We start from the raw sequence: 14094 nt of genomic DNA, 5'->3' as shown, positions 1-14094 counted from the left end.
TGTATCACCCCTAAGAATAAGGGATTTCCCCCTTTCATTTCATCTCTTGCAAACTTTTCTACATCGGTTCATAAATAGGTGAATTATACTTGCTTTATCGAGCACACAAAAGTGTTGGTGTAAAACTCTGATACAGCAAATTCAGGGTTGTCAACTAACACATAATATGTGGTCCCAAACGGACCTTCATCTTAATCTGTAAATTGGGGATATTTTCTCAACAAGAGATCACACTAGTCTCTACAAAAATAACAATTAGGGGTTATTTACTAAAACTAGATTTTGTCTGGTCTGGCTTTTTGGGACAAAAACTCAATTTTTTTGAGATTTATTATACCCCTATGCTGCAAAAAGCCAGAATCTGAAAACCCAGCATCTCAATCTTGTCAAAGTATAATGTCAATGTATAAGTCAATGGCAGATGTCCCTATCCCAATTTGAGGGTATCATGGTCTGTGCTGGGTTTGGCATGAATAAATTGGGAAATTTGGGAATAAAGTCCGGAAAAAAATTTGCTCGATTTTATCGAGTCTTTCTGAGATATTATTTTTTCAAGTTATTTTAATGTTAGATAAGGCAAAATTATGGATGGTAGTTTGGTCAAGCTTTGTTTAATAAAAAACATTACATAAATTCAGATTTTAGTAAATAACCCCTGAAGATATTGTGGTCTATGCTAGGATTAGTTTGATAATCTGAAAAATTTGTGGTTTTTCGGGCAATAACCCCAAAAAATTAAGCGATTTGAGTAAGTCCAAAAAACTTTACAGTTCCAGTTTTCGGTCAATTTTATCATGTTTTATGTTATTCTTTTAATGATAAATAAGGCAAAATCATGGATGGGAGTTTGGTCGAGCCTTGTTTAATAAAAAAATTAGATCAATTCAGATTTTAGCAAATAACCCCCTTAGTGTTATAGTTGTTTGCAATATAATTGTGACAGATTTTTAGGCACTCCTCCCCCCACAAAAACTGGCTAATTAAAACAATTTCAATGGTATTTTATTATTATAGCACCAGAAGAGAAAATATTTTGCACACACGACACTAACATAAATTTTATGTTAAGTATTTGCAAGAAGTTCATTTGGTTCTCATCAGAACTGCAAAAGAAACTTGCTTTACAGTAAATAAATAGTAGTACTGCAACTTTGCAACTGATCTTTAATTTAAAATAATGTTACATTTCTATTCTGCCTTTTTCAACCTTGATATCTAAGATTAATTTAAAATTTGAAGCTAGATTATTACAGTGAAACCTCAATTTTAAATACCCTCATTTTAAGTTTTCCCGAATTTTACACTGTTTTCCCTTGGTCCTTTTTTTTGGGGGTCCTCTAAAAAATTTAAAATGGGGGATCTACTTTATTATCTTTCTGTTCATGATCTATCATATTTATCCTGCAGTTGGTCACTGAAACTAATGTCTCCTGGCTGAGTAAGGGAAAGCAGCATTCCGATTCCAATTTAAAGTGAATACATAAAAACAAACATGATATACAGTATAACCTATATTATTATTATTATTTGTTTATTGATTAAAAGGCTCACTTTACCTAAATCTGAAACTAAATTAAATTGTACTGGCATGTGATTATGAAAATCAGTTTTATGTTACATACGAATTCTGTCTGAGGAACTTTCAGTTCTTGCTGGAGAACTAGAGACACTGCTGCTTCTGTGTGACGATGGATGACTGACCGGTCTTCGACCATCTTCTAGAGATGGAGCAGGAGAAGGACTGTCTGGCACACGTTCCTACAAAAAAAGAAAGGATTACACATCTCTAACCTGTAATTTACACATTGTTCGACAATGTTATATACTCTCTTTCTAGGTTATGTGACTACAAGTGGAATACAACTAAAGCACAACTTTATTATATTAAAAAAAATTTAAAAAGTAGGAAAAGTAAGAAATAGAGAATCATGTAAACTACACCACTGTCAAATTAAAAAAAAATAGCAGAAAAAAACCTTCATGTCTTCATAAATGCAGGTCATGGCAGACACGCATTGAGTGATTCACGATTGTCAGTCTCGGCTATGCAAGCTTGTTACTGCTCTTCTGCTATTCACCCATCTCATATATCTAAACATTCTATTATAAAAGGACATCTAATGTTCATCTCATTTCTGAAAGGGCAAACTCGAAAAAATCTCTTGGTTAAGAGCCAAGGCAGCTAACATAATATACCGAATAAAATTATAGATAGACTTCAAAATGTAATTTCAAGCCACTTGACCTAAATGAAAGCATTTTTAGTACACCTTATTGTAATATTTAAAATAGTTGTAATATGAAAACAAGCCCAATTCACTAATTAAGTTATGTTTTCATTTTAAAAGCACACATTTATTTAAATGTATATAGTGGCATTTAGATTAATTTTTAATTTTGTGAAAATAGATATATTTAAAACAAGAAATAATATAGAGTAAAGCTTAAAACCTATTTTTATATAGAAAAAGCTACCATGCAACTTAGATATGCTATAAGTTTATATTTGTATTACACTTTGATAGATTATTAGAACTTATTATTTTACTTTTAGTAGTCAATGGCAGACGTCCATTTTACAACTGGAAGATCTTCCTTTGATTCGTGGTTTTGGAGGTTTTTGACTGTGCAACAATACAAAAAAGTAACAGCTTTCCCATCCGTGCTTTTTTTAGTTTGGATTTTTTAATAAATCTCATGCTTGGCTTTAGAGAAAGTGAGTTTAGTCATGGTTTCAAGAACCTCTAAACCAAGAAAATTAATCTATTGATAAATAGGCCTCTAAGGGGCAGATTTATCAAGGGTCAATGGAAAATTCCAATTCAAAATTTGAATTATATGGTCAAAACTGCCAAATTCGACTAGGGAGTTATTCGAATTCGATTTTCATGATTTATTATACTCTGTCCCTTTAAAACTGCCATTTAAGTCGATGGGAGAGGTCCAGGGATCAATTTTATGTTGTTTGCAGCCTTCCTGACATTCAAGTTTTTTTTGGAGAAAATCGAGTTTTTAAAATCGAATCAAATTCGATTCTAATTTGTTTCTAGTTTTACGGTCGATTACATTCATCCGCGCATAAAAAATAGATTTTTAAATATATTTCAATTGGTCGATTTTATGGGAGTTTATAAAAACTCACATGAATTCGAAATTTGATAAATGTGCCTCCCAGTGTATGCTGGCTCTTACTCTCTTGCATTAATTCCCATCTTGGTAAATCTATTCCTTTCTAATTGGAGAGGTCATACACAACTGGAAATGTAGCTGGCTGGGTTCCTTATGCTTAACTTGCTTGTTTACTTGTCATTTTTTAGAAACATTACATCCCTAAAACATTTGCATCAGTTAATATAAGGCTTTCTCCTACTTTTGTACCCACAAATGATATGCCTGGTTCTACAGCCAACTCTACTTCTGTGTCACAGATACTACTATAAATAATACTAGTTACATTTCTATCAGTTTCAACTTAGCACTTAAACATCTATAGGAATATTAAAATGTTACAGATACAAAGAAAAACTCAAAAGAAAATACCTTAATTACTGATGTTTCAACTCTGGAGGGGGTGCTTTGTACTTGTGCTGCTGCTGCCATGCTTGCAATGGTACTGAGATGGTTCATTTGGCTCATTGCCATGGTAACAGATGCAGGAGGTAGACTTACTGGAATTAGTGGGTGGGGCATCATCATAAATGGGATTTCCAGGCCTACGTATAAATAATAAACATGGAATGTAAGTAATCATTTTGACCTAAAATAATAAAAACACAGTTAATAGTATATTTAATTCTATATGCAACAACATTTAATCTCTTATATTTTAACCCTGGCATGATGTAAATGAAAGATCATAATACATATCATTCTATATTAAAAAAATGCAAGCTGCAAAAAACAGAAAACAAATGATTTATTATGAGTCCTAATTGTTTTATCAGAGTTACCCCTTGGAAAATATAAATTGTTTTTACCCATTGGTAAGCCCCTATAGACCAACAATGGTTAGGGTATCATAGTTTAGTATTGCCAATGAACTGGCCGTTTGTTAAAACGTTTGTAAATCCATCAAGATTCCCCAGTTCAGAATGTTTCAAAGCTAACTCTCCTGTTTGCCACATTGCATAATAGGTAAAAACAGTCTGTTTCATTAAAAGCAAAGGATGGTTTGATGAACTAATTATGTGAGAGATGAATGAGAGAATCTCGTACCATTCGGCAGGAGGTGATTCTGTTGAAGAGTGTTGAGAGGATGAGTAACTGAAAGGTTATGCTGTCCAGGCAAGTTGGGATGGCTAAGAGAGGTTTGTGATCCTTGGGTAGGGAGAGACTGTAGTTTTTCTTTATCCCAAGAACCATCACTGCTCCCTGTGGGAATGAATGTAAAATATTATAATTGAGGAGCATTGTGTGTCTTAATCTCCATATATACAGATTTAAGCAAATAGATTAATTAATTTCAATTATTTAGGAGGGGGTGGGTTACAAATATCCATTTGCCTGGTCAGATGCATATTACTAATTTAAAGGGCATGTAAAGTCTAAAATAGAATAAGGCTAGAAATGCTGCATTTTGTATACTAAACATAAACATGAACTTATTGCACCACAATCCTAATCAAACAAATAATTTATGCTTTCAAAGTTGGCCACAGAGGGTCACCATCTTGTAACTTTGTTAAACATCTTTGCGAGACTAAGACTGTGCACATGCTCAGTGTGGTCTGGGCTGCTTAGGGATCATCATAAACAAAGCTGCTTGAGTTCTGCATGGCTGGGAAGTAAGGTGGGGTTCCCCCTGCTGTTCATAAGTATGATTGTTTCCTTGCTCAGCAGTTAGGGACCATCTGACAATTCCTATTCACAGCAGTAAATGAAGGGAGAATTTAACTGCATACAATCTGGTTTCTTATAAAAACGGTACACATTTTTTAATTAAATTATATTGGAGATAGGTTTCTTTTTCGTTAAAGAAAGTAAAAATGGGATTTTATTTTTTTGCCTTTACATGCCCTTTAAGATAATTTAATTAAACAGAAATAGGTCAAAACCTCTGGACAGAAATATACTCTATTCATTTTATCATCCCTGGTGAAGAAAGATAGATAAACAGACAGACAGGCAGGAAGACACATTATAATGAGAATGAGATAATATGTATTCATATAGACGTATTTCTAAGAAATGCAATTTAGTCGGTAATGTGACCACATCAAAGAAAATGTACTTCCATGTAATACAACCTTGTAAGTTTGTATTTCTGTTATTTAAGGCTTGCATTAGAGTTGGTAACTAGACATGTAACATTGGCTCAACACTGTTCACTTTGCTTAATAATAAATTCACATAGTATATATTTATGTCATGAACATAAGCACATACTTTAGCAGGTCAATTACAAAATACCCAAGGGCAGAGTCGTCACAAACCAATATTAAAGTATCATTGGAGGGAACATAAAAGCCTCCCATAGCATTTTTTGAGTATATAGGGAGACTGCAGCAAGTAGGAGAGAATAGCCAGGGACTTAGGTGAGATTGGGGCTGTGGTTCAGTTAGATGCTCATTAGTTATTTCAAGTTCTTTGGTAAATATCTGCCATGGTATTTGGTCAGTCTGGCATCCTGTTACATTATAAAATATTAGAAGGCACGCAATTGTATGATCATATTTAGTATTTCTTCATGTACAATAAGCATTTTTAAAAAATAACTATTTACTGATAGAGAAAATATCAGTGATATCCCTAAAGAGTGACATAAGGATTGTGTTAAAAAGGAGTCCTATGAAAAGGTGTGGATGAGGCTTGAGGAATGAGACGTATGATATACCTCATATACACTGATAAGATTGGCTTGTGGTGAAGGCACTGACTGACCCTTCTTCAAGGCCTAGTGCCTTTCCATAACGTTTACCCAAGCACCAGAAACTGAACATTCACAAATGAGTGTTAAGTAGGGCTGGTATAGCTGTAAATTGAACTACTGTATATCAATAAAAAAAATCAATACAAATAAGGTATTCCTTTTATCATACTTCATCATGAAGGTTTTCTTCAATCAGTTCCCCATCATTCTTATTTTGGTTTACTCTCCCCTAAAGCCTTTAAATGATCAGTGATCACTGTAGGTAAACCAAGCACAAAAAGTATCATACTTAGCAGAAAGTGACAGTGATCTCTCAAATTCAAAATGCTTTGGAAACATTCTAAATGAAATGATTTCAAAATCATGCATTTTAATGTTTTTGACACTTTATCAAACCATGGTCAGGTCTTTTACAAATTAAGATGATAAACTGCTAAAATATAATCTGTGCCAGATGAAATAATATCACAATGTGTGTGTGTTTTAATTGAAAATATTCCGATTGTATTAATCGTAATAAATCCTACACTTCTGCTAGCATACAAATTCTGTTATTGTAGGCTAGGATATACTTTAACACACATTTACCTCCATACTGTATGTTTATCATAAGGAAGCAGACTATGTTTTAAACCCCAAATAAACCCCAAGTGTGTGTGTTTTAATTGAAAATATTCCGATTGTATTAATCGTAATAAATCCTACACTTCTGCTAGCATACAAATTCTGTTATTGTAGGCTAGGATATACTTTAACACACATTTACCTCCATACTGTATGTTTATCATAAGGAAGCAGACTATGTTTTAAACCCCAAATAAAACACTTTTCAAATAAATCTACCATTAGCAAAATGTGAAACTTGGGACATTAGCTAGTTTTTTTTATATGTTTTAATTTTGACAATGTTTCTCGTGGCTCATAGAGTTTGTGAAATTTTATGTAAAAACATGGCAATATGTCATTTTTATATAGTACATCTAAAATGCAACCTCCAAGCATTTTGTCCTAATGAATAAATGAGTTTGTCCTTTATGTATTAAAATAGAGTTTGTATTTGTTGCAACTGATTTTTAATAATAAATGATTTTAGGTTTGCTTTAACATATTCAATAAAGTGTGATTAATTTGGTTTTTCAAAAATGCAAACTAGACATTACTATATTACTTTGCGAAATGCACAGCTTGCAACATTATTGTCTCAGTGGGATCTTAAATTGAATTGTAAAATGTGTCTTATTTCAAGTTTGATTTATGTAAGAAATTGCAGAGGATAATGCCCTTTTTGAAGTTTCATTGCTTCCTGAATGAAAAAAATGCTACTCAAGAAACTATGTTATGTCTAGCTGTAAATTACAGGAACACTGTAATGAATATTTGTGACAAGGATGTCATGTTTTCATATCTGAATTTTATAACTTATTTTTATTAAGATTCTCGACTGTGGCACACTACATGAAGCATCCAATAGTACACATGTTTGTTGTTTTATTACGCTAGTCTAAGTAATTACTAAATCCCTTTCTACTCTTAAAATGGGGTTTCCAGTGCCCTAAGAATTAATCTATGATACCATTTAACTTAGCTTTTTGAAGTAAATATCACTAGATAAAAGCCAGCTGCCTCTGTATAATGGCGTACTTGAATGAATGTAACAGTGTTTGAAAATGAGAGTACAAATCTTCTAAAAAGCATAATTTCCATAAGAAAGGTTTGAGATCTACAAAAGAATACATTCTAATAAAGAATTAACCAGTATAAAGCAGCATAGATTAAAGGGCAAGCAAATTTGCACCTTGTTTTCATGGGTTTGGCATTTTTTACCATCACTTATAGGTGGAAATAATTTGTAAAACACAATAAAATGTAGTTATGAATATTTTAGCAGTCCCTAAAGTAGCTAAATCCTAAGCTCAGAGGGATTTTTATTTCATATGTAAACAACCTGGAAAAAAGCAATATCCTCTGTTGTGTTTTATAGAGATTTTCCATTATCAGGGGACATTTAGCAAAGGGTAATGTTTTAGTAATAAAAATAAAGAGATACTGGCAAAGGTATAGACATTACCTTTAGTCTACTTCAAACAAAAGCAGACTATACAGAAGGGTTGCACCTGCATCTCCACAGTGTCCCCCAAATTGAGTCCTAAGGAGTCCTAAACTGACTTTTTCCCATATGAGCCAAGATTTAGAACTGCATCCATTATCAGATCATCAGATGTTAGTGCTGAAAGTGACTGGTCACATCTATATCTCAGCCCTGTCCAAGGAAGGCCAATGAACCCTATACTAGTGGAACAGTCTGTAGGTACTGATGTTTTTAAAGGGTTGTTCACCTTTAAATTACATTTTAGTATGCTGTAGAGAGTGGTTTTATTCAGACAATTATTTGCAATTAGTTTTCATTTTCTATTTGTGGTTTTTGACTTAGTTAGCTTTATATTCAGCAGCTCTCCAGTCTGCAAGTTCAGCAATCCAGAGAAGGCCTAAACAGAAATATGAGTAAGAAAAAGTAGCAATAGCAAAAACTATGTAGCCTTAAAGTGCATTTGTTTTTTTAGGTGGGGATCAGTAACCCCCATTTGAAAGCTGGAAAGAGTCAGAAGAAAAAAACAAATAATTGAAGAATTGAAGGCCAACTGAGACGTTTCTTAGAACTAGCCATTCTATAACACACTGAAACTCAACTTACAGGTGAGCCACCCCTTTAAGGATTTGTTGACACCTCTTATTAATTTTAATGAGATTTACTCCATCACACTCTACAATATAGCCAGGAATTTAAAAATGGGCGCCTACTTTGAGGTCACTGTGAGCAATATAAATTGGGGTGGTGATGTTGCTAGCAAGACACTGGTTAGGGATCGTTGTGCTATAGTAACCACTGCTGTTGTTACAAAGAACGGACTATCCCCTGGAGCAAAATATTTTGTGCCCATCCTCCTCCCCAAACTTTAGAGAAGATAAGCTACTTCACATACATACAGTATATGGTGCATGAGGCAGGAAACCCTATCCAAGCCCTCTACATATTTGGGGCTCTGGTATCTGTCTCTATTGTGATACTCTAGACAAATAGAAAAAAAACAAGCTTGTGCAACATAAAACATATGCAGAGGTGGTTTAAAAACCATTTCAGTTTTATTTCTATGGGTCATGGTATTTTTGAGTTTCCAACAAGGATAATGAAGTATGAAAGAGCCAAACAAGGATTTTCAGATTGCAGGCAAGTACAGTACATCAATACTGATCATCCTCAAATTATCTAAGGTTGTTAATTCCATGATAAACATGATTTTGCAAAGTCAGTACAGCAGATATACATTAGGAATTTAACAATGAAACTCCAGGTTTGACCCTCCAGAATTCTTGGGGGAGGGGAGCCTGGACTGTTAATTATGCAATTCATTTGTAAATACAGAAATAGGACCAATCATCCAGAATGCTCAGGACTTGGGGCTTTCTGGATAAGGGATATTTCTGTAATTTAGAATTTAATACCTTAAGTCTATTGAAAAATCATTAAACATTGAATAAACCCAAATGGATTGTTTTGTCTCTAATAAAGATTAATGACATCTTTGTCATTAATCAAGCACAAGTATTATAGAGAAAAAGAAAATTATTTTTAAAAAAATTTGAATTATCTGAATAAAATGGAGTTTATGGGGCAAATCTACTAAAGGGCAAAGTGACTAACACTGGCGATAATTCGCCAAGGTGACTTCATTTCCGGACTTCGCCGATTTACTAATGGCCATTGGCGTAAATTTGCGAGCGAAGGAGATTGTAGCGCTACTTCACACTCTACCGCCAGGTGAATTTTCGCTCTGGTGAATGGATGTAACTACACAAATTCACTAAGATGCGGATTTTAAGGAATGTTACTTGTTGCGCCAGACTTGCCTTCGCAACCTCAGACCAGGAGAAGTGCAATAGAGTATATAGGAGTTCATCAAAAAAATTTTAAACATTTTCTAAGTCCCAAAAAATGCTGGCGATTTTTGATTTTTCAGGGGGATAGGCTGCAAGAGATTGTAAATTTTTTTTTAGGGTACCCGGCTTCCCCCCTACATTTCCTTACATATGGCACATAAAATATACACTGGACACATGTGTAGGGTATTATAACAACTCTATTTGCTTTTATTAAGGTTCCCTGGGCTTGGGTAGTGTTATTAATTAGTGTATTTGCTGCAACATAATACATCCATTGAAATGTAACTTCCCGCCGTAATTAACCAATGCTAGCGCAACTTCTCTTTGCTTGCCGAATTAACACTAGCGAAACTTCGCCATCATTAGGCTCCCTGGACACAACTTCGCATTTTAGTGAATTAGCGTTGTCCTGGCAAATTTTCGCCTGGCAAAGTATGGCGATGTGAGCAAAGCCATCGCTGGCGAATTTCCGGAAGTTAGTGAATTTGCCCCTATGAGAGATGGCCTTCCCATAATTCAGAGCTTTCTGGATAACAGTTTTCTGGATAATGAATCCCATACTTGTACCAGAAATGCATCATTGTGTCACCAATATTAGTTTGCAATGGCACACCATTTATGAATTTCAGCATCCATGCATCCATTTGAGTCCACTCAGCAGCTGCAACCCCAAATATATGTGTGTATGAAATGTTACCACTTTGATTTTAATAACGTTAGGGAAAATAGATTCCAAAACTGATGAATAAAAAAAAGTTGTGGTTAAGCAGTAAAGATTATTTAAAGCTCAGGCTATTTAATAGACAATTCGGGTGAGTGCATTATCTCAATCAAAATAAGCAAGATGCTGTAAGTTTGCAACGTCAAGTGCTTCCTTTCAAAAATGTTGCTCTATCCACTAATTCTGCAGGATATAGCTTATAGATGCATGACAGCTTTAAAATATTTTTGCTATTAACTTTAGGCAGCATGCTATTTTTGTTGTTCTTCGAGAAAGCTGCTTTTAGTTAAAACATAAAAATGCTAGTTACAAGGTTTCTGCAAACATAACTGCCATTCCATTAAGGGAATGGTGCTGTGAACAGTAAATAGTGTCCCCAAGGGAAATGTTAGTATTGATTTTGTTTCTATGTTGGTTGGCTTATGTTTGCAATTGTCAAATCTAATCTTAGCTTTTGTAATAAGTATCCTCATCGCTGCTTAGGAAGAAAAACAAACATTAATTAAAATATATTGATAATTTTCCATCCTTTATTTCTTGCATGTAGTGACATTTATATTATATATTTTCCTGTATGAAAATGCAATAAATAATAGATGCTAATGGCACTCACATCATTAATGGATAAAACAAATACTCTCTATTCTTCCATGAAGAACTGATCTATGAAGCACATACAGAATGCCTGCCATATAATTAAACATAAGAATTTAAAAGTGGAAACAATCTTAATGCATGTATTGTGAAATATAAAATAAATATTTGTGCAAGGGTTGCAGTGTGAGAACTGAACAGCTGGCCAGGGCCAGACAGGAGGACCAGGGGAGCACATTGGTTTCCCAGTGTCCTTCACAAGGGATTATATACTGACAGTGGTGCAGGAAGCAAAGGGCAAAAAAACAGGCACAACCCACCATGTTTATTGTATTTCATACCCTTTTCCATTATCAACACATGGGACCATCACTCCTATTGCTTCTTGATTAAGAACTAAGGGATGCAATTTTCCCAGGTGTGCACGCGTACACACACACACACACAATATCCATAACACACTCATAAATGCATGAATACATTTTTGTATTTATCGAACCTCAATTATGAGGCGTGACATACTACAGTTGAAAAATCATGATGTATCAAACCTCATTCAATACATCTGTATATAATCAGTACGATCATCAAAAGTTGAGGTTGCACACAATAGCTACTGTAATGTATAAAGAGTGTGTAAGTGTTGTGATTCCCTGGATGCTCCTTTGCAGACATCCAACGGCAGATATCTTTATGTTCTTGATATTTATCTTGATATTTTTCAAAAGGGCCCTTGATGCCCGAAATATGTTTTGTGGATGCACTATAAAAGTCTAAACAGCTGTTATTCTGCTCCTTTGTGTGATTCTCAACCTTCATAACTTTTAAAGATAATCAGTATGATGTCAGACCAGACGCAATGATGCCAAATTTATCCTGGCATCCAAAAATAATGCAGGTTCCACAAGTCTACAAGAGCCCAATGCACATTTAACAATTCTGCTTATTTGTGATTCTTATAGTTGCTTTTTATATTTTCACCATCAAACACCCTAGAGACGGCTGCTTTACATTATTTGGTAATGCAGCCAATCACAGTGAGCCTTCCCACAATACCACTAGTTATGTGGAACTGGCTAACCTCCCCTCCTAGGCTCTAACAGTAGAGTGTGGCAGTAAATTAGATGCCTATCCAAAGCACCTTATGTATTATGACACTTCCCACTGATACCAATGAAATCCCACAGCAAGTTGCAGGCTTTTGGCAACTAGTAGTGATGGAAATGTCTAGTTTGACAGTTTCTTAAAATTGTTCACAAGTAAAAAGTTAGTCATCAGCTGCAGACTGAACAGTGGCACAATCCATGTGTGCCTGCCTTTTTTATAAATCAATCAATATAAATACAGATTCTTTACGTCATGTATACAAAAAAATTGTAAATACTGACAAAATAGAAAAGCAATCAGATTGCTGTATTTGTATATATGTATTTTTAATAAACTAGAGACCCTGGTAAGTTAAAATGATTCATAGAAAGACCAGGTTCTAGAAAGGGTCACTGATATTATCCACCCATTTATCGCATTTCCACATTTATTTTTGATTAGTGACACGATCAATACAGCTACCAACCTCAAGTGAGTGAGCAGTGTGCAAAAGTTTAACAGCCATTGTTAGTGTCATAGTGACACCCATCTCTGCATTTCACAAAGGACATAAAAAGATTTTGCACTTGTTTTTATTGCTTGGCCAAGCAAATCAAGAACTTGTTGTACCTGGATGACTTTGAAGTAGTTGGCCAGCTTAACCATATTGTAATATCTGAACAAAAAAAGCCCTGTTTTGTTTCAAGGGGAGGGTATTTTTTAGTAGCACAAAATGTCTCAGTGTTCTTAAAGGGATACTGTCATGGGAAAAATAAATCAGTTAATAGTGCTGCTCCAGCAGAATTCTGCACTGAAATCCATTTCTCAAAAGAGCAAACAGATTTTTTTTATATTCAATTTTGAAATTTGACATGGGGCTAGACATATTGTCAATTTCCCAGCTGCCCCAAGTCATGTGAGTTGTGCTCTGATAAACTTCAATCACTCTTTACTGCTGTACTGCAAGTTGGAGTGATATCACCCCCTGCATACCCCCCCCAGCAGCCAAACAAAAGAACTATGGGAAGGTAACCAGATAGCAGCTTCCTAACACAAGATAATAGCTGCCTGTTAGATCTAAGAACAACACTCAATAGTAAAAACCCATGTCTCACTGAGACACATTCAGTTACATTGAGAAGGAAAAACAGCAGCCTGCCAGAAAGCATTTCTCTCCTAAAGTGCAGGTGCAAGTCACATGACTTGGGGCAGCTGGGAAATTGACAAAATGTCTAGCCCCACGTCAGATTTCAAAATTGAATATAACAAAATCTGTTTGCTCTTTTGAGAAATGGATTTCAGTGCAGAATTCTGCTGGAGCAGCACTATTAACTGATTCATTTTGATTTTTTTTTTCCCCATGACAGTATCCCTTTAATATATTGATAATCGGTTAAGTGCAGAGGACTTCCAGTATTTGTCTGTGATTCTTTCAATTTGCTAGTTATTTAATTTGTATCAATTCTCTTTATATAAAAGAAAAAAAAACTACAAAAACATGTTTATTTGTACAGAGTTTATTACTTTATGCACTCCAACTGGCATACATCATGTCACTTTGAAAAAAATGTATTCAGCCTAATTGGTTTCATATAAAATGTTTTCATTTTCTCTGTCTTTGTACATTTGAAAGAATACAATGTCATTAATGCCAGATATCACATTGCCATACAGAACAAATAAATATGTGATGTCTTTCCTTGTCAAAGTTTTTTGCCTGCGCCTAATGTTACTCTGCAAACTGATATTCCTTGTGAAATGATGATATTACTGGTTGAATGTTGTTCCTTTCATAACGTTTTATGTGTTTTATAGATTTGTTTTATGTCTCTTCCCTCTCTGGTCTAAATAATAGCTAGATTATAAATGGTCTTTTGGCTCTTAA

The 14094-nt window shown here is 34.4% G+C and overlaps 1 protein-coding gene across 3 annotated transcripts in view; it reads right to left on the bottom strand.

Annotated features, from left to right (window-relative positions):
- The window catches only part of dach1.L (dachshund family transcription factor 1 L homeolog), a 211821-nt gene that overhangs the window by 55049 nt on the left and 142678 nt on the right, over nucleotides 1-14094 (bottom strand). For 2 of the 3 annotated variants that reach the window (XM_018247292.2, XM_018247291.2), the window contains exons 4-6: nucleotides 4216-4371; nucleotides 3541-3713; nucleotides 1623-1758 (exon numbers count right to left, since the gene is read on the bottom strand). In XM_018247292.2, coding sequence (XP_018102781.1) covers nucleotides 1623-1758; nucleotides 3541-3713; nucleotides 4216-4371 — 465 coding nt within the window. The remainder of the gene's footprint in view (nucleotides 1-1622; nucleotides 1759-3540; nucleotides 3714-4215; nucleotides 4372-14094) is intronic. The other variant, XM_018247293.2, reaches the window with a different exon arrangement.

The sequence above is a fragment of the Xenopus laevis genome, chromosome 2L (assembly GCF_017654675.1).
Source record: "Xenopus laevis strain J_2021 chromosome 2L, Xenopus_laevis_v10.1, whole genome shotgun sequence".
Lineage (NCBI taxonomy): Eukaryota > Metazoa > Chordata > Amphibia > Anura > Pipidae > Xenopus > Xenopus laevis.
The sequence above is the reverse complement of the archived record's forward strand: the minus strand, read 5'-3'. Positions and strand labels throughout refer to the sequence as shown.